This window comes from Pyxicephalus adspersus, chromosome 11, assembly GCF_032062135.1.
Source record: "Pyxicephalus adspersus chromosome 11, UCB_Pads_2.0, whole genome shotgun sequence".
NCBI lineage: Eukaryota > Metazoa > Chordata > Amphibia > Anura > Pyxicephalidae > Pyxicephalus > Pyxicephalus adspersus.
In genome coordinates, this window is record NC_092868.1 from 45,584,447 (window position 1) to 45,608,030 (window position 23,584).

The 23,584-nt window shown below is 39.3% G+C and overlaps 1 protein-coding gene across 3 annotated transcripts in view; it reads right to left on the bottom strand.

The window, feature by feature from the left end:
- Positions 1-1,686: 1,686 nt before the first annotated feature.
- CDC42 (cell division cycle 42) overlaps positions 1,687-23,584 on the bottom strand; it is a 28,307-nt gene continuing 6,409 nt past the window's right edge. For 2 of the 3 annotated variants that reach the window (XM_072426120.1, XM_072426121.1), the window contains exons 2-6: positions 15,510-15,663; positions 12,872-12,944; positions 11,877-11,986; positions 11,402-11,599; positions 1,687-4,172 (exon numbers count right to left, since the gene is read on the bottom strand). In XM_072426120.1, coding sequence (XP_072282221.1) covers positions 4,083-4,172; positions 11,402-11,599; positions 11,877-11,986; positions 12,872-12,944; positions 15,510-15,614 — 576 coding nt within the window. In that variant the 5' untranslated portion in view covers positions 15,615-15,663 and the 3' untranslated portion in view covers positions 1,687-4,082. Of the gene's footprint in view, positions 4,173-5,822; positions 6,034-11,401; positions 11,600-11,876; positions 11,987-12,871; positions 12,945-15,509; positions 15,664-23,584 lie in introns of those variants that run through there. The other variant, XM_072426122.1, reaches the window with a different exon arrangement.

Sequence of the window (23,584 nt, forward strand, 5' to 3'; positions counted from 1 at the left end):
ATGGGCAGCTGCTGACTTTATCAGAACGATAATGCTTCTTCATGATTGGTGCCCAAGCTAATTTGGTTAATTGTAATTAATATGATGAGGTCAGCAGAAGTCACAGGTAGATGAGCCCTAAAGTCTTGAATATCTGGAATACTCCAACAGTGACATCTCCAACATAATTCCCATTGTTGATGTCCCTGTGGGGTTTCCACCCATCGTTGTGCGTTCCATCTGTCTTTGAAATATTACATATTAAATTATACTGCAGGAATTATAGGAACACCCTATAATGGTCGTGGCAGGTGTGCACACGTAGGAACTCAGTCCAAAAATATGCCCGGTATAGTCCTCTAAATATATAAAACTGGCTGATGGGTTAACTTTCATTTAGCAAAAGCTGAATTGGATGGATGAGTTTTGAAGTTCTTACTTTAACACGTTTAGGTCCATGGCACTGGAATACAAGCTGGAAGCGTTTTGTTTTGGATAGAATCAATTTAGCTTTGATTTGAGGTGTCCATGTTGGTTTTATACTCCTAGGAGCATGTGAGGGCCCATTAAGCAATTTGTGAAATTGTGAAAGCTGTGTTTCTGTTTCCATTTATTCAAGGTTATTCTTTTGTCTCATTATATATATATATATATATATATATATATATATATATATATATAATTAAGGATGAGCAAAAATCTTCGTTGCCTGACAACACTGAGCGATGGACTATACAGGGCAAAAAGGTCCAGCATCTCAATCTTACAATCATGATTATAGGTTTGGCTGTATAGTGTAGGTACAGGTGCACACAATATTGTGTATCAGTTGTAATGCGGATTAGTTAAAATATGTCTCAAGCAATAATATTAACTTCAATCGGAACGCTTTCCAAAACCTGCCTTAATGAGCATGTAGGCAATAAGAACGCTTATCACATTGTTCATTGATGGGCTCCATTGGGTTTAGCCAACCTATTGTTTTGTTGAAGAGTCACAAAAAGGATTTGAAATTCAACGTTTTACAAAAGTGTGCAGATAATTCAATGAGAACTGTGATCTTTACTCAGTTGGGAGATTTATCTCTCTAGGACTTTCCTATATGTCTCTAGGATAGGAAATTTTAAGTTATCCCAACAGAAAACAGATGACAAAAAATAAAATTTAAATCTTCCCTTCTCTGTCCAATACTACGTATATCTACATATATCAATACTACGTATAACATATATTATTATTATTATTATTATTATTATTATTATTAATATCTGAACTCAAAGTAAATGTTTAAAAGTTACCCCTGCAATTTTTTTTTAATCCTTGTTCACTCTAAAATGCGTGCCATGCAGTGTACACTTCCTGCTCTGTAATCCAAATTAAATTCTACTTTTACCTGTTCTAAAGAGGTGACATTTTGGTTCACCATGTCCTTTCCAAACTGATTCCTGGAATGGGAGGGTCTGGTTCAACTAATGCATGTCCAGTACATGTAGTTTTAGCATCCTTTATAGTGATCTCAAAAAACAAATTTCTATTGCAGGAGATGCCCAAAATATTACTCCTCAGTAGCTTTGAGAAAATCGGTGAACCATTCTTCAGTTTGATATGACTTTTCTGGGCACTGTCCATATACCTCTACAGAATGTCTTCAGTTTGCTATATCACATTCAATTTAAGTCTGGTAGAAAACAAAAAGTTGAGCACAAGTCGGAAGATATTTTATGTTTAATACATCTGAAAAGTATGCATATACAAAGAACTGAAACATGGAACAAAGCATTGGTTCAATACTAATGAGCCTAAAAGTTATTGATTTGGGAAGATGGAATAATTTCCCTACTTATTAAAAAATACCTCTGGAAAAAGTGGGTTCGGTAAAATCCTTATTAACACTGGTGTCTAATTTTTACAGTATATTTGAAGACTGAAGTCCTTCTTTAGGATTCCTTGGTATATATGCATGCAAAAAAATGTACATTGGGGCAATATATTTACTGGTCCCTTAAAAGTTAAACTAACTGGGGGGAAAGGATATAGAATAACATGCCCACTTTACAACAAACTATGGGGCAGAACTAAAATTGACCATTTATTAGTGATGCAGAAAAATCAAACCCACCAATTGATTAGAATGATGGGAGAAAGAAGCTCTGAATATTGCTCTACTGTAATGTGCCAAACCATGGCTAGCAGGAATTGTTTCAAAAATAGACATTAATGGCACGCTAGACCGTTGCCAATGGACAAAACAGAATTACTTCACCATATTTCCGAAATATTTAGGGCAATCCCTAAACTGGAAACATATAGGACTCGCTCCAACTGGAAGCATGTCGCCACATTTTTCTAGCACAAGTGAAATGCATGGCCGTGAATAGATAGATTGTTTCTGAACAATGTAAACCAAAAATGTGTTTCACCGACATGCAGAGCAATATATAAAAATTGAACATGAACAAGCTGCACTTTTAGTGCACTGGCCTTTAATGTTCTAATTACGTCAATTACACACGTTTTCCCAAACGCCAAGAAAAATGTGCATGTGCCACATGCGTTTCCAAGTTCATTTGTTGGGAACGAGCCCTTAAAGAGAATAGAAACAGCAGCTGTAGTGAGCTCTTTGTTCTGAAGCTGCATTCATGACTTCTGTCCTTATTCATGTTGTCAATGAGCCACCAAATCTGAAATGTGCTTCCTAGGGTGTCCTGCTTGTCCCAGGTCAGCCCCAAGGAATGTACCTTCAAAAACAAAATTTGGCACTAGCAGCTACCATAACTCTGTCCGGACAGTCAATTCAAAAACTCATTTTCTTTCAAAACTGTTTAGGACAGTATGTGTATTGGGCAAATTTGTAACCCCACTGTGACCGGAAAGATTCCATCAAGTCTTGCATCTCTGAAAAGCAGAGAATTTTCATTAAGGAGATGACAGAACAAAAAGTCATTGACTTTCAAAGAGTGTGGTATGACTTTGTAAGCCTTTACCTGAGCAAGTGGGTCTTATAAAACCTCCTCTGTGTTCTGGGCTCTGCATAAATTATTCCTTCCTACCCTGGATTTAAAATCCTGTCACCAGCCCACCAGCACCTACGGGTTCCTCAAGAAATGTGTGCAATTTAAGTGACACCAATGATCTTTTTGGCTATCTGTAAGGGTGAGATTCTTTCCCCTGGCCAGCAATGTAAAAGGTATATTTTCCACTGACCACCACACTAATGTGTACTGTGAGCTGTGGATATAACAACTATAGCACCTGAAAACAAGTCTTTTCAAAGGCTCTCTTATGTTCAGGAAAGGCTGCTCCATAATATTCCCCTTATCTCCTCCATGGCTGCTAATAAAAAAAGATGAAGGGAAGGGCAGGGGAGCTAAGCCAGCACAGACATCAATCAGACACTCCCATGTTAGAAAACTAACCATTTCAGGGGTGTAATTTCCCTTGCAGGTTCATAGCCACATCTCAAGTCAATAAAAAAACATCTTATGTAAAGGAAATCTTTTAAAATAACTGGATTTTTCTGTGGTTTAACTTGCAATTTTTTAGGTTGGTACCAGGGTACCAGATTAGCATCAGGAAGATAAGTTTTGCCAGGGATGTCATTGCCTTTCATCTGATCCCCTGATAATGCAGCTTTTTGGGCTGCCGGCTTTTGTGTTAAACGGATCTCCTATCAGCTCGATGTAAGAGATGGACAGATAAAACAGGTTTAAAATTAGTCTGTTATAGATGAAGCATGCCTTGTTCTTTAATATAAGACATTAGCAACTGTAAATACATAATAAAATTAAAAAAGACAGAAGAAAAAAAAAACAAAACAAAAAAAGTAGCAATGATCAGTGTTTGTTTTTCGGTGGATACACAACTGGTCAAACTAATCTTTTCTACGAGACTTAATGTAGCTGGGTATTTTTCAGGTCTCACCACTGGTTTTTGAGTGGTAATGACTTCAGGGCCTTTGTCATGAATGTGTGAAAAAAAAAATTTAAAAAGTTTATATTTAATCTTTAGTTTGATTTAAACATTTTATGTTTTTGTTTCTTTTTTTTGTTATAGTTTGATGCCGACACCAGCTCTGGAGAAAGGGGGAGACCACTGAAGGGTGTTCATAGCAGCACACACTTGCGTTTCTTCTTGGGCTCCGGAGGTTCCAGTGCGGCCAATATCGCCTCGTCAAATACATTCTTTAGGCCTTTCTGGAAAGGGTCAAACAGAAAAGATAATGGGCAGTCTCATTTTATGATTTCAGAACAGATAATGTTTAAAATAAAACAAAAAAAAACTTCTCAAATAACTTCAACGTAAAATGTCAAACCTTTCTAAATGCCCATGGATTGACCTTAGGAAACCAGATTTGATTTTAGCACAGTTACCTTTTAGTAGAGTCAGAGGCCACAAGAGATTTCAACTTCATTATGTATTATTTTTTTTAAATAGATAAGCAGTCAGTAACAGTATATTGGATGTCAACAATCAAAAGGAAACACCAAGAAGAAGAAACACCCAGTCAGAAAAAAAGCTCCTCAAGACTAGGGAAAGTCATGGCAAAGAAATAATGGCCCAACAGTCTCTTCTTTGTATTAACAAAGTCCTTGGTTGCAATCAGTTCGTTTTTTGGAGCCTCTCTTCGACCGGGTCCTTAACAGTTTTCAGTGTATATAATGGCTAAGAGCATGGCACAGATGGCAAATTGGCAGAAAAGACATGGAAAGCACACCATCACATTTAGCAGCCGTTTATGCAAGAAAACAAAAAAAAAAAAAATGTACAAAGAAAACTAAAAGTACAAACTTCCCTGCCGACTACGCAAAATGTACAAGAGAAAAGTTGAAAATAACTCTTCGTTATGCATACAACACTCAGTAAAACCAGCATCGTTTCTGCAAATCTTACCGCAATACCAAATGGTAGAAATACAAGACGCTTTGTTAAATAAAAAAAAACAATTCTTTATAAAGTTACAGTATTCACAGGGAAGATTAAAGTACGTTCTCCGATCTAGCACAAAAAAAGCCGATTGATACTAATCACTACAATGCACAGCCAAATGACTTGTGGATTTGGAAAGGGGGTCAAAAAGCTGAGCCCTTTCCAAAATGGTAAAATGCCTGAAGTAAAAGCATTTGGACTAAATTTTGAAAAGTTATGATTAACTAAACCCCAACACACCCTATACCCCCCAAAGTACACTCTTAGCTCAGGTTGTTATCCAACTTAGAACATGTTGAGTTAAGGTGCACTAGCTGTTAACACAGTGAAGGCGGCCATTTTGCTCAGGGCAATGAAAATTGGCATTAGTCTAAGAGGTCTAATGAAAAAAAAATCTTAATTGAGCAATATAAGTGGAAGCTACAAAATTAAGTCGACTCAATATGAATTACAGGGCAAGTACACCCGAAGCCATCACTTGGGCCCTGGTGGACTTATAAATTTAACTATTAGTTTCTTTGAATTCTAGGCAACTAGAGAGGTCGTAAGATTCCAATCCCACCCGTCTACCATAACTGCTCGTCTTTCACTGGTTTTTATCCACAATATTTTACACAGCAGCAAATGTAGAGGGGTGGAAAAAATTCTTGGTTTCTTACAGTCACTTAATATGGCTTTAGCCCCACAAAATGGCTACTCCACTGTGAAGCTGTCAATCACACTATAATTTGCAAGTAACACGTAGCAGATATGTTATTAAGGCCTATAGTAAGAATATTACATGTAAGCTGACCATTGCTTAGCTATTAAAACGATTCGGCAACCCAAGAAACAGTTAAGAGAGTCCAATTTTTGCCTTGTAACAGCACAGCAAGCAGCTAATGCCAGGTTGGGATTGTTAAGGAAAGACGCACAGGTTTTGCCAACATCTCGGTTTTATTAGAGTTTCTGCTCGTCGTTAGTAATTTGAATTGCTACAGTAGATGGACATAGTAAGCAGCATCGAGAGAAAAGGGGAGGAGGAAACAGTTAAACAGTTTAGAATATACAGCACTTCCTTTTTGGCTGAGTTTCCGGAGGCTCGAGGGCAGCTAGGATAGCCTCATCAAACACATTCTTCAGACCTCTCTACAAGACAGAGGGAAGGGAAGAAAACAGCAGCGAGGTTAGAGGATTAGAAAGAAATGGAACAGCAGACATAAAAATATTGAAAAAATAAAAAAAGAAAGCACTTAGGAACCAGTAGCAATTCCTAATCACAGGGCAGAGAAGACATGCTATTGTTAGTATGGTTAGAAGTAACAGTTACAGCAAAAAAGAAGACTGTTTTGCAGAATATCACTTCTCCATTATCAGCAAGATGGTAACATGGCCTGTCTGGTGATTGATCGTGGCTCATTGGCAATCATTTGAGATTGGAAACAAAACTAAAATACTTAACAGGCAGGAAATAGTACATGACTGTGGAGCTACAAAAAAATGACATGAAAACAAAACTCATGGACATGAAGATGTAAATGTCATTGTGCATAACACGGGTCATGCAGTACTTTTTCTTTTACCGCCAGGCTCCACTGGACAAAAGCCAGATGAGGAGCATGGAAACTTTGTTTAGCGTGATGGCCTAAAATGCAAACCTTAAAGAAATCTCATCACTAAAAGATTTCCTCTGTAAATGCATACCTTCCAAAGAACAATGTAAAAACTTGACATTCCTGCTGCCCGGGCCATCAAACGGTACTCTGACCCTAAAGAATGGTCCCCTAAAGTCTGCAAGTAAACAGACACTTTCAGTAGTGTGGACCAACATGGTCCCCCTGCAGTGCAGCCCAATTCCTCCTGCTGACCTCCATGCCACTCCTGTTTGCTGTAATGAAGCAGAGGTCATCAGTAGGAACTGTTGAGAAGAGCTTCAACATTGCCCAATTGTAGGTTTTTCCTACAACCAGCTGGGAACCATTTTTCAGGATCAAAGCAGCATTTGGTGGTACATAAAGCAGCAAAGGTGTGTGCTCTCTTATAAAAGTACGCCTTAACCAAGAAGATTTTATATAGGTATTTTCTGGCTTTTAAATATGACAGGAAGTTGTCTTTGGATTTTTTTTATCATTACATTTGTAAAAAAAAAAAAAAAAAAATTAACTCTAGATATTGTTTTGAACAAGGTTGGAAAGAACCTTTTTGCAGTGTTCTCCCCGGCCCCTTTTAGCTGGGTGCACCACCCGGCACTTTGTAGTAACAACCCGAATGTTTTTGGGTCACAATACAGGGGCTGCCACCCGCCTACAATTTCTTCCCACCTAGGTCAAAAAAATTTCTGGGTTGAGCACCGTTTTTGTCATTTTTTTATTACTATTTTTGTCACTGTTGAAGTTTTCCCCCACTTTATTAACAGGAAAACAGGAAGTGACACCAAGGGTAAATCCCACCTCTAACAATGGTCTCTGTGATGAGAGTGCCCATCAGGAGCTTCACAGTAATGTATTTTAATCTAAATATTTCAGTTTTGGGTGCGTAGGCATAGTGTGATATACAGGAGCTGCTTCCATCTCTGGGGGTGTAAGAAGTGAGGACTCCCCACTAGATGCACCACATGGAAATGCATCATTCTCAACAAAGGCAGAGGTGCTCTGTGTACAAATGATAGGACTAGTAAGACTACATGGGATTTCAGTGTAACAAGGGGGTCTACACACAGTTTATTTGGCTATAGGGGGCATTGAGTAGTTTGCAAAATAACTGGACATTTTTGGGTGTGCTGCCATAGACAATGCTGGTAATTAAGTGCTAAGCCTCATGGTTTGGAAAGCACAAAAGATGACAAAATGGCTAACATGAACTACAATGCAGACAAATAGGAACAAAAATCTCAAAAGGAAAAAAAAAAAAAAGCTGTCTTTAGCAACTAATAAAAGCAAACAGATAGTATTGGAAGACTTAAAGGCACTATGTGAAGCAGAAAGAGAAGATGGTCTGGTGTTTGAAGCATGCAGTTCAATCCGATTGCTTAACAAAAGTGCAGAAAAGCAAAAAAAATTAGGGGAAAAAAAAAAGAACAAATACACTTGTAAGGTATGAACTGGACTCTCCTAAATCCATTTGTAAGCGGTTGCCTCCGGCTTATAGGAAGTGTCATATATGCTCCTTGGTTGCTTTCAAAAAAGCTTCTCCTGGAAAAAAACTTGAACAACCCTTTGAGTGATGCCTGAACCTCGGTTATGAAAATAGCTTAGCTAAAAAGTACTGGTTGCTAAATGAAGTTTTACCATATCCACACCTACGGCAACACCAATCAGCAACCAATCATCTGATATGAGCTCAAACCTTGGCAATGTTAATGTAACCAGGACTTCACTGAACATCTTTCTCTGTGAAAGTTTAGCTCTTTCCCAGGATCGGTTTTAATAAAATAATTTATTATATTCTTCAAAATAATACCAATATCAAGTATATCAATACTCCTCTAAAAAGCATACTTAGTGTGTCTCAAGACTTGAGTCCCTTTTTACAGTCTTGCCAATTGTTCCGGAGTCTAAAAGTGTTAAACAGTTAGGACATTACCTTCATTTAAATAACTTCTGCTTTTACCACTGCTGGCACAGCATTTTGGTGTACAAAGTATGTCAATGGGAAGTTGGGAAACAAGAGAGCAGTAAATTTCTGGTGACTAATCAAGCTATGAGATCACTAGACAAAAAGGAAGTTACATAATTGGCACTGGCAGTCTCTTTCCTTCCATGTGTCCAGAGAAGTTGGCACAATGAGTATTCTGTGTGGAAGCACTGCTAGATTAAAGGACCCCTGATCTGAGGAAAATAAGAACACCTCTCCTCGTCAATGTAGCTGCTCTGTCTCCATCAGTGTATGCTTGTTCTCCATTAGTGACATTGGGGGTAATAAAGCAGACATATCACGGAGACCATGAAAGCTGCTATTGCAGAACTTATTACAAAGAACTCTAATTGCCTGGAAGTACAGCTGATCTGATTCAAAAGACGTTGTGGCAGGTTGTGCAGCAATAAGCTGAACACCTGAGCTACATACTGATTCTGGGTCAGTCATTTTGAAAGTATTGATAGCCGAGGATCAGAGCACCGAAAAGGCAACAGTGTATTTTAAAACAGATCAGAAAAGGCAGCTTGCGTATATCTTAAGTATAGGTCCTCTTAAAGCCTGAGACTGCCAGGAAACAAGAATTTAAAGAGTTAGCCACTAATAGCGGCCATCATATCCACTCAATACAGGTAACCTCTTGGCTTTAGCAAAGCTTATAGAGAGCAAGGTGTTGGGGCTAGCCATGTAGCTGGGCGACCACATGACACTATATAGACAAATATATTTGCTTAGGCAGGACTAGAAACTGCACATTTGTTGATCGTGTGTGATCCTGCACACTAGGTGTGTTGCCTTAGGAAATTCACTTGCATAGGCTGCTTTTGCACCATAGTACATAGGAAAATGTGTATGCATCATTTCTCCCAGAACATTGCACTGTAAGCCACTTTAATGTGTTGCCAATTGTGCACTTTGCTGCAATGCAAGTAGTCTAAGAAAACGTGTTAAGGAGCTAATAGCAATGATTGGCACCACACAAATGTGCGGCATGCGTGTTAACAAGGGTGGTGGTAAGTGCCCGTTTCCACGGAACATTTTAAAATGTTACCGCAAACCTATCAGTAATGTTCTTATGCTGGATACCTGACTAGAATGCAGACAAATCTTTTTGCAATCTGCCAGAGAATTCAAAATCTCATGCAGAAGTAATATGCAAATTTCTGCTTTTTTATAAAGTGAAGAGCAAACCCACAGCACCCTGATAGCCGATAAGGTCACACCTCACAGTAAGGGACCAGTCCTAATGTGATTAAGGGGCCAATATAGCTCCTGACATTGATGAAAATGCAAGGATTTTCATATTAAAAGCCCCCCAGTATTTGCCCGAATTTTCTTGCAGCTAGTATGGGAACATTAAAATTACTTTAAAAGGGTATTTAAAAATACAATGTACAGTAAGAAAAGAATGTACGTGGTCACCATTCAGCCTATGACATGAACCAGAGCACACAGCAACAAATACAGTGATCTATAGAAAACAGATTTAAGGATACTGATGTGATATCTGACTGGCTGCACTTTGTCTTAACAAATATCATCCAAATGCAACACAAGAAGGGAAAAAATAGTGCAGAGAAGATCAAGTATGTTTATACATGTTGTAGAATTGGCATTAAATCACAACTTTACTGCATGCTTATCAAAAACTAAACTTACAGAGAAAGAAGAATGGTTTATGGTCTATTTTACTTCTATCAAGTCTAGCACAGTATTCATACTCATTGTCGGCCTATATATAACCCACTATAACAGCCTGGTCTGTCCTTGCTAGGAGAAGAAGAGGCATGTTTGTCAGGGCTTTCCTCAGCCTCTTTTAGTTGGGCACACCACCCGGCACTTTTCAGTAACCACCCAGTTGTATTTGTTTGGTTACTGAAAAGTTGGGTTACAACCTGCTTACAGCTTCTTCCCATCCAGCTTTAAAAAAATTCCAGGGAAAATACAATGTTTAATCTGATTTGTCTGTTCAGCCAGAAGCTAGCCACATACCGGTACTATTTCTAGGTGTTAAATCTTAGACATGAAATGAGGAGACATTATTTTAAACCAACCAAACCAATATTTTAAACCAATACTATATAAATGCTTTTGGGCATGTTATAAGGTTTGGGTGCATGCCTGAGTGGGATATTCTTTGGAAATTACATCCAGGACATCAGATGTGTAAAGGTCCTTTTGATGGAACCAAAGAAACATAAAAGAATTTGGAGATGCCTACTATCCATTATACCCCAAACAATGTATACCCCACACGGGTTTGCTTTCAAATAACTATAGGTGTGCTGGATTCTAAACTTACATCAGCACTAGGATAAAACTTTGCTCCAGTTGAGATAAAAAGGAAAAAAAAAAAAAAACGTGTGAATGAGGGGTGCAGACAGAAGTGAGTAGTGCATCTATAACTTCATGTGTTACTTTAGTAAATGTTGATTTCTACTTACAGATATGAAGAACATGAGATGGCAAATATTGTATAATAGCCATCCCCCTAACCCGTAGGAAAAAATAAAAATCTGTTTGTGTCAGCCTATCCCAAGGCGGTTGGTGTGCATCACTTGCTAGGTACTGTGCACTTCTATGTGATTCATTATCTTATTCAGTCAGGTAGTACAAGGTTCAGTAGTTGATAGCAACCAAACTTGAGTCCAGTTAATAGGAGTTTTTACCTGACAGGTTCTGCAGGTTACTGTATAAATAAGTCTTTCATCAGATAAGTTATGCATTTAATGAACAAAAGATGTTTAAACCATCCCACCGACTCTGCATAAAGGTTCTTGTGGTTTACAGAAAAGCAGAACTGTGCCCCATGGATATTAGTAAGATATTGAAGAAGTTTACCGCAAGGACAAATAGAGAAGTGCAGCCCACTAAGGTTCCTTACCTGTGTCAGTGCGGAACACTCCACGTATTTAACTGCCTTCAAGTCTCGGGCCAGCTTCTCAGCTGTCTCTGGAGTGATTGGTTTCTGTTTATTTTTTGCAAGCTTCTCGATTGTGGAGGGGTCATCTCTTAAGTCGATCTGTGTCCCGACAAGCAGGAATGGAGTCTTGGGACAGTGATGAGTGATTTCAGGTACCCACTGGAAATTGATGGTGAAGCGTGAGTGTATGACACATTACAGGATTAACACATTCCAATTCATACAAAAAAAGAAAACCCTAACAGTTGTGGGCTGTATCAGAAAAAAAATGTTCTAATTGTATAGCAATATGATGTGTTAACATATTCAAATCAAAGGGTTGTCTTAATGTAATGCCTGGAACCATAAGTTCAGTAAGGCTAATAGATCTGGGGTGCGTCATACAAAACACACACACTATGTAAGAGATTAAAGACCTTCAAATATTAAAACTTACCTTTTCTTTCACATTTTCAAATGAAGATGGGGAGACCACTGAGAAGCAGACAAGGAACACATCTGTCTGAGGATAGCTAAGGGGTCGTAATCTATCGTAGTCTTCCTGTCCTGTAGATTGAGTGAATATGAATTAGTTCACCTATATATACCCATCATTATACACACTGGAAACACAAATGTAAGGGTAAGGTGTCATTTCTTCCCACCTGTGTGTGTAAATCTGACCACATAGAACAGGGCCCAGAGCACCTTTATGCCTAAATGAACAAGCCGTGAAGGCATGTTCTATATAGACATGTATCAGACTGATAAGTATTTCATATTTAATGTGAAGGTATTTTGCACGGAGCATTCCAGAGAACACTTTATCATATACATACATCCTTCCCCATAAGCTTACAGCACAACATTCCCACCACTGAGACAGCTTAGAATAAATTTAATAGAAACATTAGAATTTTTTTTGGAAGGGGCCCAGAGATTACATACTCAAACCTAAATTAGCATCCTTGCAGGAAATCAATAAAAATAAACAAATATGTGCTGCAAATGAAAAGGCCATATATAGGAGGCAATACCCTTCTTGTGACCACCCCTGAGCCCTTGAGATGCATGGACTGGGTCATTTATCTTACTACACTCGCACTTTCTTGGAATTTTTTATTTTATGTAACAAATATTTTAAAACAGAAAATATACAGCGCCAACATATTACGCAGCACTGTTCATTAAATAGGGGTTGCAAATGACAGACAGATACAGTGACACAGGAGGAGAGGAACTTGCCCAGAAGAGCTTACAATCTAAGACAAAGCTATCCCTTTGGAAATAGGTGCTCAGATGGAGGGCCTACTTACACAATTCAATTCTAATCAGGCAGGCCCATACTACACAGCTAATAAATCTAAGGGTACCCAGCTTTAGCCACCAGGCTACTGATAAGTATACATAATAATCTGATGCAAAGATGCAAAAAACTAAAAGTTTACTTACCTGCTGTATCAAATAACCCTAGGGTGTATGGCTCCCCACCAATCATAACTGTGACAGCATAGTTGTCAAATACCTGTGAAAGAGGTATGGAAAGGTGAGCAGGAGACGATACAGGAATAACAAGTGGTTGCATCTATTCTGTGTTCAGTTAAAAAGGCAGACACAACAACAGGGGAACACAGTGTACATAAACAGTGCATTGTGAATGATGTCATTGTATGGCCTCTGTATTACTGGAATAACTTGTGTTCAACCAAACGCAGCAACTAAAGGATATTGTTTCTTAGTACAATAAGACAACACACAACAGTCAGCTCCTTTCAGAGAAAAGTTTAGTTTGGCTTTTTCCCACAAGGTGGGTGGTAGAAGTCATTATTCTGAAACAAACACTGCATGGAAACATTCTTAATATCCACTATGAAGTGTTTAGCTGAAGTGGAACTTTAACAAAACAAAACTTTAACAAAAATGTGTGTAAGGGCAGGTTTTGACTTTTGTTGCAGAAAGTAATTAGGTTGCCTGTTCTGCAATAAAGGATTCTTACTGCCTGTTTGCAATGTTCTCTGCATTCATGAGAGTTTAGTTATCCAAGCATATGGTGCAATTGTACACCGCGTTGTGCAGCTTATTGTGTACAATGTCATGTGCCCAGACAAATCAACTTCCATGCATACATACACGAGTTTATTCATCCCAACCAATGAAGTTAGTTGATGTCCTAAACCCAAAAGAAGACCTAATGGGGGAGTTGGCAAACCTCGCTGTTGGTTAGGTTAGGTTAGTATAGTTTAAACTTTATATTATATTTTTTATGCAGCAGTGTACACTGCCCATCTTTTGGCTTGCTTATCTGAAACTAAATCAGAAAGAACGCAGTGTTCAAACCAGAAAATTTTGGGTGGCAAGAAATCATAGGTGGGTGGCAGCCCCTGTATTGTGACCCAACTTATCAGTAACCAACAAAAAACAGCCGGGTGGTTACTGAAACGTGCCGGCTAGTGCACCCAGCTAAAAGGACCTGGGGAGAACACTGGAATAAACCCCACACTTTCACAACTGCTGAGCTAAAACCACTTTGCCAAAAAGAGTGCCTTTTGCTTTCGATTTCATCGGACGGACGAACTGAAGTGTATGTAGCATTTTAACTACATGGTAGCATTAAGAAGAGCATGTGGACTGCATATATAATGGGTAACGTTAGAAAACAAGCCTGTCTAAAGTACATACAAACTTCAATGAATAAGCAGAAGGTAGTTTTAAATCTCCACACACAAGTTTAAACACTGATTTGAAGTCAACAACCATGCAACTAAATTTTTTCAAAAATGCTACACAACCCCTTAAAAGTATCCGACATGAAACCCAATTTTTGTTTTTATAGAGTGTGGAATAATAAAACCGTCAGGTTTTTGAGAGGTCATCTCCATTAGGAAGATTTATTTGGTCCATTTGTCATTGTGGCCACCACCTGAATATTGAGGAAACAGAGGTCATCTTTCAAAATGGAAACTTGTTTTGGTGACAACCTTCTTCCCATAGAGAGATTTCCTTGTTCTTCATTAGATATGTACAGGATAGGGAGCCTGTGACATGAGAATTTTTTTTTTTTTTTAACTTCCACTTTCAGAAAGTGATCAATCCACATTTTTAAGAACAGGTTTCCTCTCAGCTATACAAACAGCTAGACGTATCAGCACAATTTTCTTTTTTACACAATTCAAGTACCCATTCAATATAAACAGTCTTTTAGTTCAGTGTCAAGCATTGTATTTGGGGTAAGTGAGAGCCAAAGTTCTGTCTAAGCAGTGTTTCTCAAACAGAGGTTCCTTGAGCAATTTGTGCTTATCCACTTATTTGTTAGGTTACATCAATCATCTTTTTGCCTATCTGTAAGAGTGAACTATGTATATAGTAATTATAGTTGGGGTTCACTAAAGACCCTAAAGGTATTTTAAGGGTTCCAGTTGTTAAAAACATGAGGAAAGGCTGGTCTAAGGGCCATGTTATAGTAGAATTTTGTAACAGATTTTCATAGTTACCCTAAATCCCCTTTTCTCATGTGATGTGTAATTTACTGTTCTCCGCAGCCCCTTTTAGCTGGGCACACCCCCTGGCACTTTTTAGTAGCCACCTGCTTGTTTTTGGGTGATTAGTTAAAAATTTGGTCACAATACAGAGCCACCACCCGCCTACAGTTTATTCTCACCAAGCTTATAATACTTTTTTGGGGGTGTATACAGTAATGGAATGCAAAGTTGCTGCTATAGCTTTCTACAATGCCCATGGAAAAATCTACAAAATGTTGTGTGTGCTCATCTACAGCTGCACTGGAAATCAAGATTAGCAGCTAGAGTAAGCACCTCTGTAGCCATTTACAAATGCTGTTTTTGTCAGAATCAAGTTATTACAAGCAACAGGATCAGCCTATGTCCCATAATTCTAATTGTTGCAATAATATGACTTGTGTGAAATGCGCCATAGAGCTGAAAGATAGGAAAGCAATAAGGGAACAGATGAGATTATAAACAGCAAGAAAGGGGATGAGTATGAGTGAACAGGTGGAAGAGACGGGTTTCACAGTAGCAGAAAAACATGTGATGTGGGAAACCAGAATAGAGCTTTAGTAAACTGAACTTACCGTTGGTACATACTCTGATGGAAACTTGTTTGTGGTATATGAAATTAAGAGACAGGTTTTACCCACAGCACCATCACCAACGACCACACACTTAATAGTCTGCATGGCTGCTACCTTCTGTTGTCAGTGTCAGCAATGCTTGTTCAATGCAGACCTGCAAAGAAACAAAAAGTGCATGACTACAAAAGAATAGTAATAAACAGTACTTAAAGAAAAAATATATCTTATTACAGGATATAAACGCTAAATTAAAGTGGTAAAAATATATGACAGTCACCGTCTAATGAAAAACCAGTACATGTTCACACTTGCATCATAAAGTAACTCCATGATATACTAACTGAATGGCGATTATTGACCGGTAAATGAAAAAAACTGACCAATCAATCGTTCTGTATATATTCCACCTGAAAGAGACTTCTAAGCTGCCTATATGCAGGAACTTTCCATGTTTAGGTTTACTTGGGTACAAAGACCGAGCACAATAAGAAAGTGACATTTACAATCCAAGTCTTTTACAATGACTTCTGTGTCACCGGCTAACACAAATATTTGCACTTCTTACTTGCAATAAATCTGACCAGGGTGCAAAAGTATGTACGTGAAACTTTAGCAGTGACACAGAAATTTATAAAAAAAAAAAACAAATAAATATATTTCCACTTCATGAAGATTTAAGATTTTTTTTTTCTCTGCTCATTGCAAGGTTAGCGCTTGCTAGAACACCACCAAACTATTTGTGGCAGCAGGTTTGTCTTTCCTCTGTTTCCAATAAATAAGAGACCATCAAAGGAATGTGTATCTATGCCTCCAATAATTGGCTGCACGAAAAACAAAAATTAGTGAACGCAATGCACCATTTATGACGTGGTGTCAGACGTGCCAAAAGCAGTGTAATAAAGCCACATACTTATGGTGGGCACAAAGTTACTAGAACCCAAGAATGTCCACTTTCCTCAACCTCATGCCGGATTAGGGCCACACAGACTGCTGGTGTGCCTAATCCGACCAGGGGTCGCCCTCTAACATACCAGTTAGCTAAAGACAAACTTTTGTGCAGAACATATGGACGTCAACTGTCCCAGATGTGCAGAACAACATGCCAGCACTTCAGCACTGACCACCTGAAAGGATGGTAAATATGTAGAGCCAGTGGGTCCTAACACCAAGTGAGGGAAAAAAAAGGTACATCTTTTTTGAACTGACATTACAACAATCATACTGAACATCAAAACAAAATTATTCACAAGATTCATAAAATACACAAACACACATGATCTGCTTTTATGTTCAGGTGTGTCTTCCTTTTTAGAGATTAGCGGCAGTAAATGAAAGAATAAAGGCATAAAGTGAGGTCACTTAAAAGCTTTTGAAAGATCAATAAAGGGAACAAGTGAAAACTAGATAAACATGGCAAAGCAAAATTGCAATGCTGATAAAAGGTGTCAGGGTGGTACCCACCTTTGTCACCCAACCCGAGAAGTATCAAAAGAACAAGTTACTTATCACTCTGCTAGCAATAGTAATACTGCATATGTTCTGGTAGAAAAGTTTAATTCTCAATCAGTAAACCAAATTTAGTCCAGGTAACATTTTTTTTTAAAACACAACTAGTAAAAGTAATTCTAAAGGGTTTCTAGCTTTTTGTAATCTGCTGCACAACAGCAACAATGCAAAAGCAAGGGGTAGCAATGTGGGGCATCCAGTCTGTTATCTAATCCAGTAGTCGCCAACCTTTTCAGTCCCGTGGACCACTAAAGTTACCAGCACCTGACCACGCGTGTGTTGGGAGCCGGGTGTCACTCAAAGGGGGGAGAATCCTCCCCCATAGTGACCTCATGATGACAAACCCACCCACTTCCCAAAGCAGATCTGAGCCTGTGATAGGAGAATGGGCCAGTTGTGTCCAGGGACACAGCCCGCCCACTTCCCTGAGCCTGGGATTTGTACGGGGGACATTGTCCACGGCTCAGGCAGGTGTGCACCCCAAGCGGAGTCCTTCTCCTGACCTGATATACTCAAAATACACAGGATGGAAAACCACAGGAGTAGCAAACTGCTTTACATTTTCCAGGCATGCTAGGATTGATCACAAATCATAATGCAAACTTGTCTCATTTCCGCATAGGGGCAAAAGACAAGTGTCAGTTCCCAGTAAAGTCCAAGTTAGAGATTACACAAGGCTGAGGAAGCTCCCAAGCCTACAATTAAGTGTGTTCTGGTCTAGTGATCGATCGGCTGCTAAGGATCAGAGCAAAGAATTATGAAGTTACATATACAGGTCAGATGATTGCTACCCAAAACAGGGTTGCTCATCTCAGGTAAAAATCTAGCATGTGTACAGTGGTCTCCCGATGTCATTCATCAATCCAGCCTAGCAGACTGATAAACGAGTGATCAGGAATGACTTCTGTTCTTTCCTATGGAACAGAGCACAGCGGGATGCCGCTTGCACCTCCTCCCCTATCTGGAATTATAAAACTCTTGGTGCCCAAAACAGTTCCCCCGATGAGCTCAAAGAAAAGAATGCAGCACATTGAAGAACTGAAATAGTTAATCCTAAAAACAGAAAAAAATGCACCACAAAAGTTTTGGAATGAAGCTCGATTCAGAACTATCCTGAGATAAAAATATGCAGCCTTCCAAGTGCTAATTCCAGTTATCCATTTTCACCTTTCATTCACTGGAATAACTATAATTATAGCCACACACCCACCTACGGAAAGAGCCTGCAGACCCAAATTGAAGAGTGCGAAGCATGAACATGTGGTTCTCATTATCGGCCTAACAACAAGAAAATCTGGGGAGCCTAACTCCATCTATTCATCCTACGGACAATCCCAGCAGGGTGGAGCCGCTTGCATGCCGGTCTACTGATTAATCAGCACTTAGTGCTCAAGTCCGAGCTCAGTTATATCTGTGAAAATTCCAATGCAAACAGACATACTGCGGTCAATATTCAACCAGCCCCATGTCCTGAAAGGCAGAAGGAGAAGCCGGAAACAGAATCCGCAAACATCAGGGATTTTCTGTATCTTCCATGTTATGAGTAGGTACTAATAAAGAACTTGTAAACTTGATTACTCCAGGATGGTAAATTCCCCTAGCACAGCCCCAGTTCCACCTCCCTCCATGCACATCACAGCTCTCCCCTCTACTGGGAAAGTTTAATTACTTTCTGTGCTGACCCAGCATTTCCAACCCTCCCCTCAGCTCCCTACACAACTTTTAATGAAGCTGCCAGGGGAAGAGCAATGGGGAGGGCTTTAACAACATGCAGAAAGTACAATAAAGCACATTTTCTAGGAAGATTTTTGTTCAGTTTAATGGTCAGTGACAGGCTCCCTTTTTTTCTATTAAAGTCTAAATGTCCTTCTTCCTGAACGTCATTGGCTGAACCTACTGACTTTTTAAATATACCCACAGTGTTTAGTTTATGCGGAATATGCCAGCTTCATCACGTGTGCGGAGTTTTCAGGTTCCGCATTTTCAGAGGACATGGTGTCTTTTTTGGGACGTTTGTCCTATGTCAAAAAATGACTTTATATCTGCCTGTAAAACAGATACCATATATCTGCCGGTGACACGTAATGGTCTATCCGCAGCAGAGGAACTGAATAGGTAGAGGCTGCAATTCGATACTTCTTTAACTTCTGTATAGGAAGCCAAATTTCCTGCAGAGCATTGTTTCTCAACCAGGGTTCCTCAAGCGTTTTTGTCCCTCCTAGATCAGTTAGCACTGTCTGTAAGGGTGATTTTCATCCCACTGGCTACCAAACAAATGTATCCTGAGCTGTAATGTAGTATCTATTGCAGGGATTCCCTATAAACTTAAAGGCTATTTGAAGGGTTTCCCCATGCTGAAAAAAGGCTGCTCTAGGGGAACCGATTGACTTCTCAAACAAGGATACCTCTGCCCCTATAGCTATACATGGGCCAGGGTTTCCTTTACCGAAAAAAATGCAAGATTTCAAGAAAATCTAGTATCTCTAAAGCTGTCTTCATAGTTTTGATGATCTGGTAGAGATGGATCTCTAACAACTGCAGGGTTCTCCCCAGGCCCTTTTAGCTGGGTGCACCACCCGGCACTTTTCAGCACCCACCCGGCTGTTTTTGGGTGGTTACTAAAGAGTTTGGTCACAATACAGGGACTGCCACCCACCTACAATTTCTTCCCACCCGGCTTAAAAAGATTTCTGGGTTGAGCACTGAACTGATTTTTCTGAATGGTGAGAAAGCAGTGGCACATTTCTTGCTCGAATTATCCCTCCCCATAGAGCAAACAGAGCTGCCTGTACAAGAATCATTTTTTAGTGATTGTTTCCAATGACAATATCAATAGTTGTTGCCACAGATTACCGTTACACATCCGTATGGTTGGATTTTGCAGAAACTAAGCAAAATGGGGGAAGGTGACCCTAAAATCAAATTTCTGAAATCAAGAGTCCTATACAGTTTGTAGCAGAGAGAATGTGATTTTCCAAGAATCAAGGAAGAACTACGCAGAACACGCTTTAAAAAAAAAAAGGTTCTAAACAGTCATTAAAGGATAAAGCTCAAGCAAGCCTCACATCAGTCAAATAAAAAAGGCAACCTCACATAGTTATCATTTTTGTGCATTATGCAAAGCCGACTGATGAATAAAATGAGAATGTGTGCCCTTTACACACTGTCCTATGTTAACATCTGATGTTGAGAAATTCTCAGAAGAATTTCTACCATGACGCCGAGTTGGAGTCAGGAAAGAGACTCCCTTCCCGTCGTAGCCACGTATGTTATCTCCATCCCGATCTTACTAGAGTTTCCTCTGCTGTACGACCGGCAAACTAATTAAAGGATCCCTGAAGAATAAGTGACAATATCAGTGAATTCTTTATCTCGACTTCTAGCTACAGGTCCCTAGGTACTAAAGCCAATCTATCAGCATGGCATCTGACACCAAACAGGATATGAGCGGCATTCCAGGAAGCTTGTAGGATTCATTCCTTTACAATAACAAGAATCAGAAGATGTGATGGCCGGGAGAATAAAACCCCGACAATGTTTCTTCTTACTCCACTTAGGAAGGTGAACGTTTAAATCAACTCAATGTTAAAAGTCATATTTTCATACAAGGCCGTCATCAGATTGCAGATTGTACTTATCGGTAACACGCATATAAAGATTAAGGCTTTAGACACGAATTTCCTGTATCCATTTTGTGTCTATTTTTTGTGTCACGACTTCCTCTTTTACACCCAGCCACACAGCCATCCTACACTTAACAGCAAGGTTATAAATGAAAGCTGTGAAGTCTCCAAATAGAAGAAATCTCTCAACTTCTAACATGCACAATGCAAATCAATCAGATGACTTTAAAATGGGGTTTTCTTAGCTGAACATGGCCCTCATCCTTTTCTAATAAACTTTGGTAAATCAGAGTTGCACTGGTTTTGTACCATATACCTGAACCCCGAATGATTATCTATATCCTATTTCTCAGCTATTCCCACCTTCAATATCTGAAACATGAGAACGGTAGTGCGCAGAGACAAAGTTGCTTTTTTCTGCTGCTTAGTACTTGGATTAAATGACTCATCTAGAATAGTCCACTTTCTGTGAGCCCCAGATGGCTTATGCCCATATTAAATGTGAAGATTTACCACACTATAGGGAACTTCTAGAATTGTTACTGTGGCCAGGAAATTCTGTGCCTAGACCCCCAGATATATATCCGCAATGTGAGACCTAAGGCACTGCTGCCACTGATTGCTAGTCTCATGAGATTTGCTGAAGTCACTCCTATGATGCTCACTTCTTCCTGAAGGTTCTAAAATGAAGAATTAAAAGCATTACCTGGTGTTCTTCCCAGCCCCTTTGAGCTGGGCGCACCACCCGGCACTTTTCAGTAACCACCTGGCAGCTTTTTGGCTGGTTACTGAAAAGTTGGGTCACAATACAGGGGCGGCCACCAGCCTACAATTTCTTCCCGGCCAGCTTAAAAAACATTTCTGGGTTGAATACTGCCTACCTCGTCCAAAACAGCCACCCTCACATGGAGCCACAGTGCAGAGCCAGGCATGGTCAGTAATGGAGAAAAGATTAGCTGCAGGAAACTACAGGCAGTACCGGTGACAAGTGCTTTGCCTGCTATTAGTGAACTTGTTACAGCGATATTATAAAAGCCGCCATTGCTTGCATGTACTGTGTAATGTACAGGGAGCTGTGGATATAGTAATTCTAGCAGGGGTTAGTTTAAGACCTGAAGGTTATTTTATGGGTTCCCCCATGTTAAAAAATAAAAGTTGAGAAAGTTGGTCTTTGAACTTGATCAGCAATTGCATCTTCCATCATCACCTAGTGATAGGTTTGCTTTTAGGGAAATGTCACAGCATCTGCATGTATCCCACTCCCACACATGTACATTTACACCCCCCCAATACCTGACACTCCATTAATGCAGTGGGGCTTCTTTGTATGAAGGACGTGACCTCCCCATGAGACCATACCGACTTTCCTCAGGTGTTTTTTTTTACTCAAGGTAACCTCCAATTATAAATGTTTTCATTACATCCATGACTCAATGTTTAATTGTTTTGTTGTACTTCAAAGCAGGATGAAAATCCTAACCATTGGAAAACACAAAACACACCAACCCTGCACAGAGAATCGATCACTTATGGAATTCTTGGATTCATTTTGGTACCATTCATTTAATTGTGACACCCCAGCTCTGACTACATTCACATCTGCAAATATATCCATCTACATTCACCATTTTACAATGGATACTGCCTGAAGTTTCCAGTATGGCGGAAAGTTTCTGATCAAACACCAAAGGCTCTAGACACTCATAATGGGTCCATGTATGAAGTTTCTAAGAGTTGCCAAGGCACTGTGTACACATGGGAAGAGGAGGAGGAATTTGTGATAATCCACACACAGGCTGCAACTAATGAGTTGTAAAAATCTAGGTTGGATTTTAATTGGAGTCCTGGCAGAAATGGTACACTATGCAAATAAGCCGCTGTGTTAGGATGCAGAGCAGCAACTCTGACTCCCGGCATCACAAAATATTTAGGTCTGTGCTGTCCCATCTGCAATATTGGCGGATTCACGCTCGGCAACGTGAAGCCAATAATACACAGGAGCCGCAGCAACTTTCTAAAGCTTGTTAAGTTTTAGCTTTTATGATCCTGTACCGTCACAGGAATAATTATTTTATCAAACTTTCACTTGTCAATTATTTTAAAAACCTTTTTATCTTTCAGAGGAAATGCACAACTCAGAGGAAAGGTCAGTAAGAACCCTGGGGTAAAACAGCCACAAACTTTAATGTTAACCCTGAAATTATTTTAAACTGGGTGGTAAATAACTTCTTTGTTTGTGTTATGATGTGATATATGCAATGCACCGGTCTTTGTTTCCCCATACTTACCATTGTTCAGTTTTTGTCTTACTCTGAGATTTTATTGTTTCTATCTATGTGGTTTTTATGTATTGTGTTCTTTTTTCCCAATAAAATAAAAATAAAGAATGTTAAAAAAAAAAAAAACTGGGTGGTAAAAAATTGTAGGCAGGTGGCAGCTGCTGTATTGTGACCCAACTCTTCCATAACCACTCAAAAACAGCCGAGTGGTTACTGAAAAGTAACGGGTGGTACTCCCAGCTAAAAGAAGCTGGGGAGAACACTGAACTTCTTTCTACTCCCTTTTCTTTCACCACATAGTGCAAAACAGTTGTATTACTCTCTGGAAAATCATCACCAGACTTTTTAACTTTTTGTAACAGCTGCTGTGGGGGAGCCCAATTCCTATTGAAGTAGCCTCACTCCCTCCCCCAGAACTACATCTCCCAATAACCCTTCTCGTATACAAATTACATATAACTACAGAAAAAATGTTTATAAGAATATGGAAGGGTTAAACTTCTATGAAAGTACCTTTGGCAGCTAGGGAGATTACCCTTCACTTTCTGTCTGAATAGAATTCTTTTAGATAATTGTCATAAAAACAAGTGTCCCTATAGGAATAAAAAAAACTTTCCTCATTTGTTTTCTGATAACTGAAATGTTTTGGACTACCCCACAATTTAGG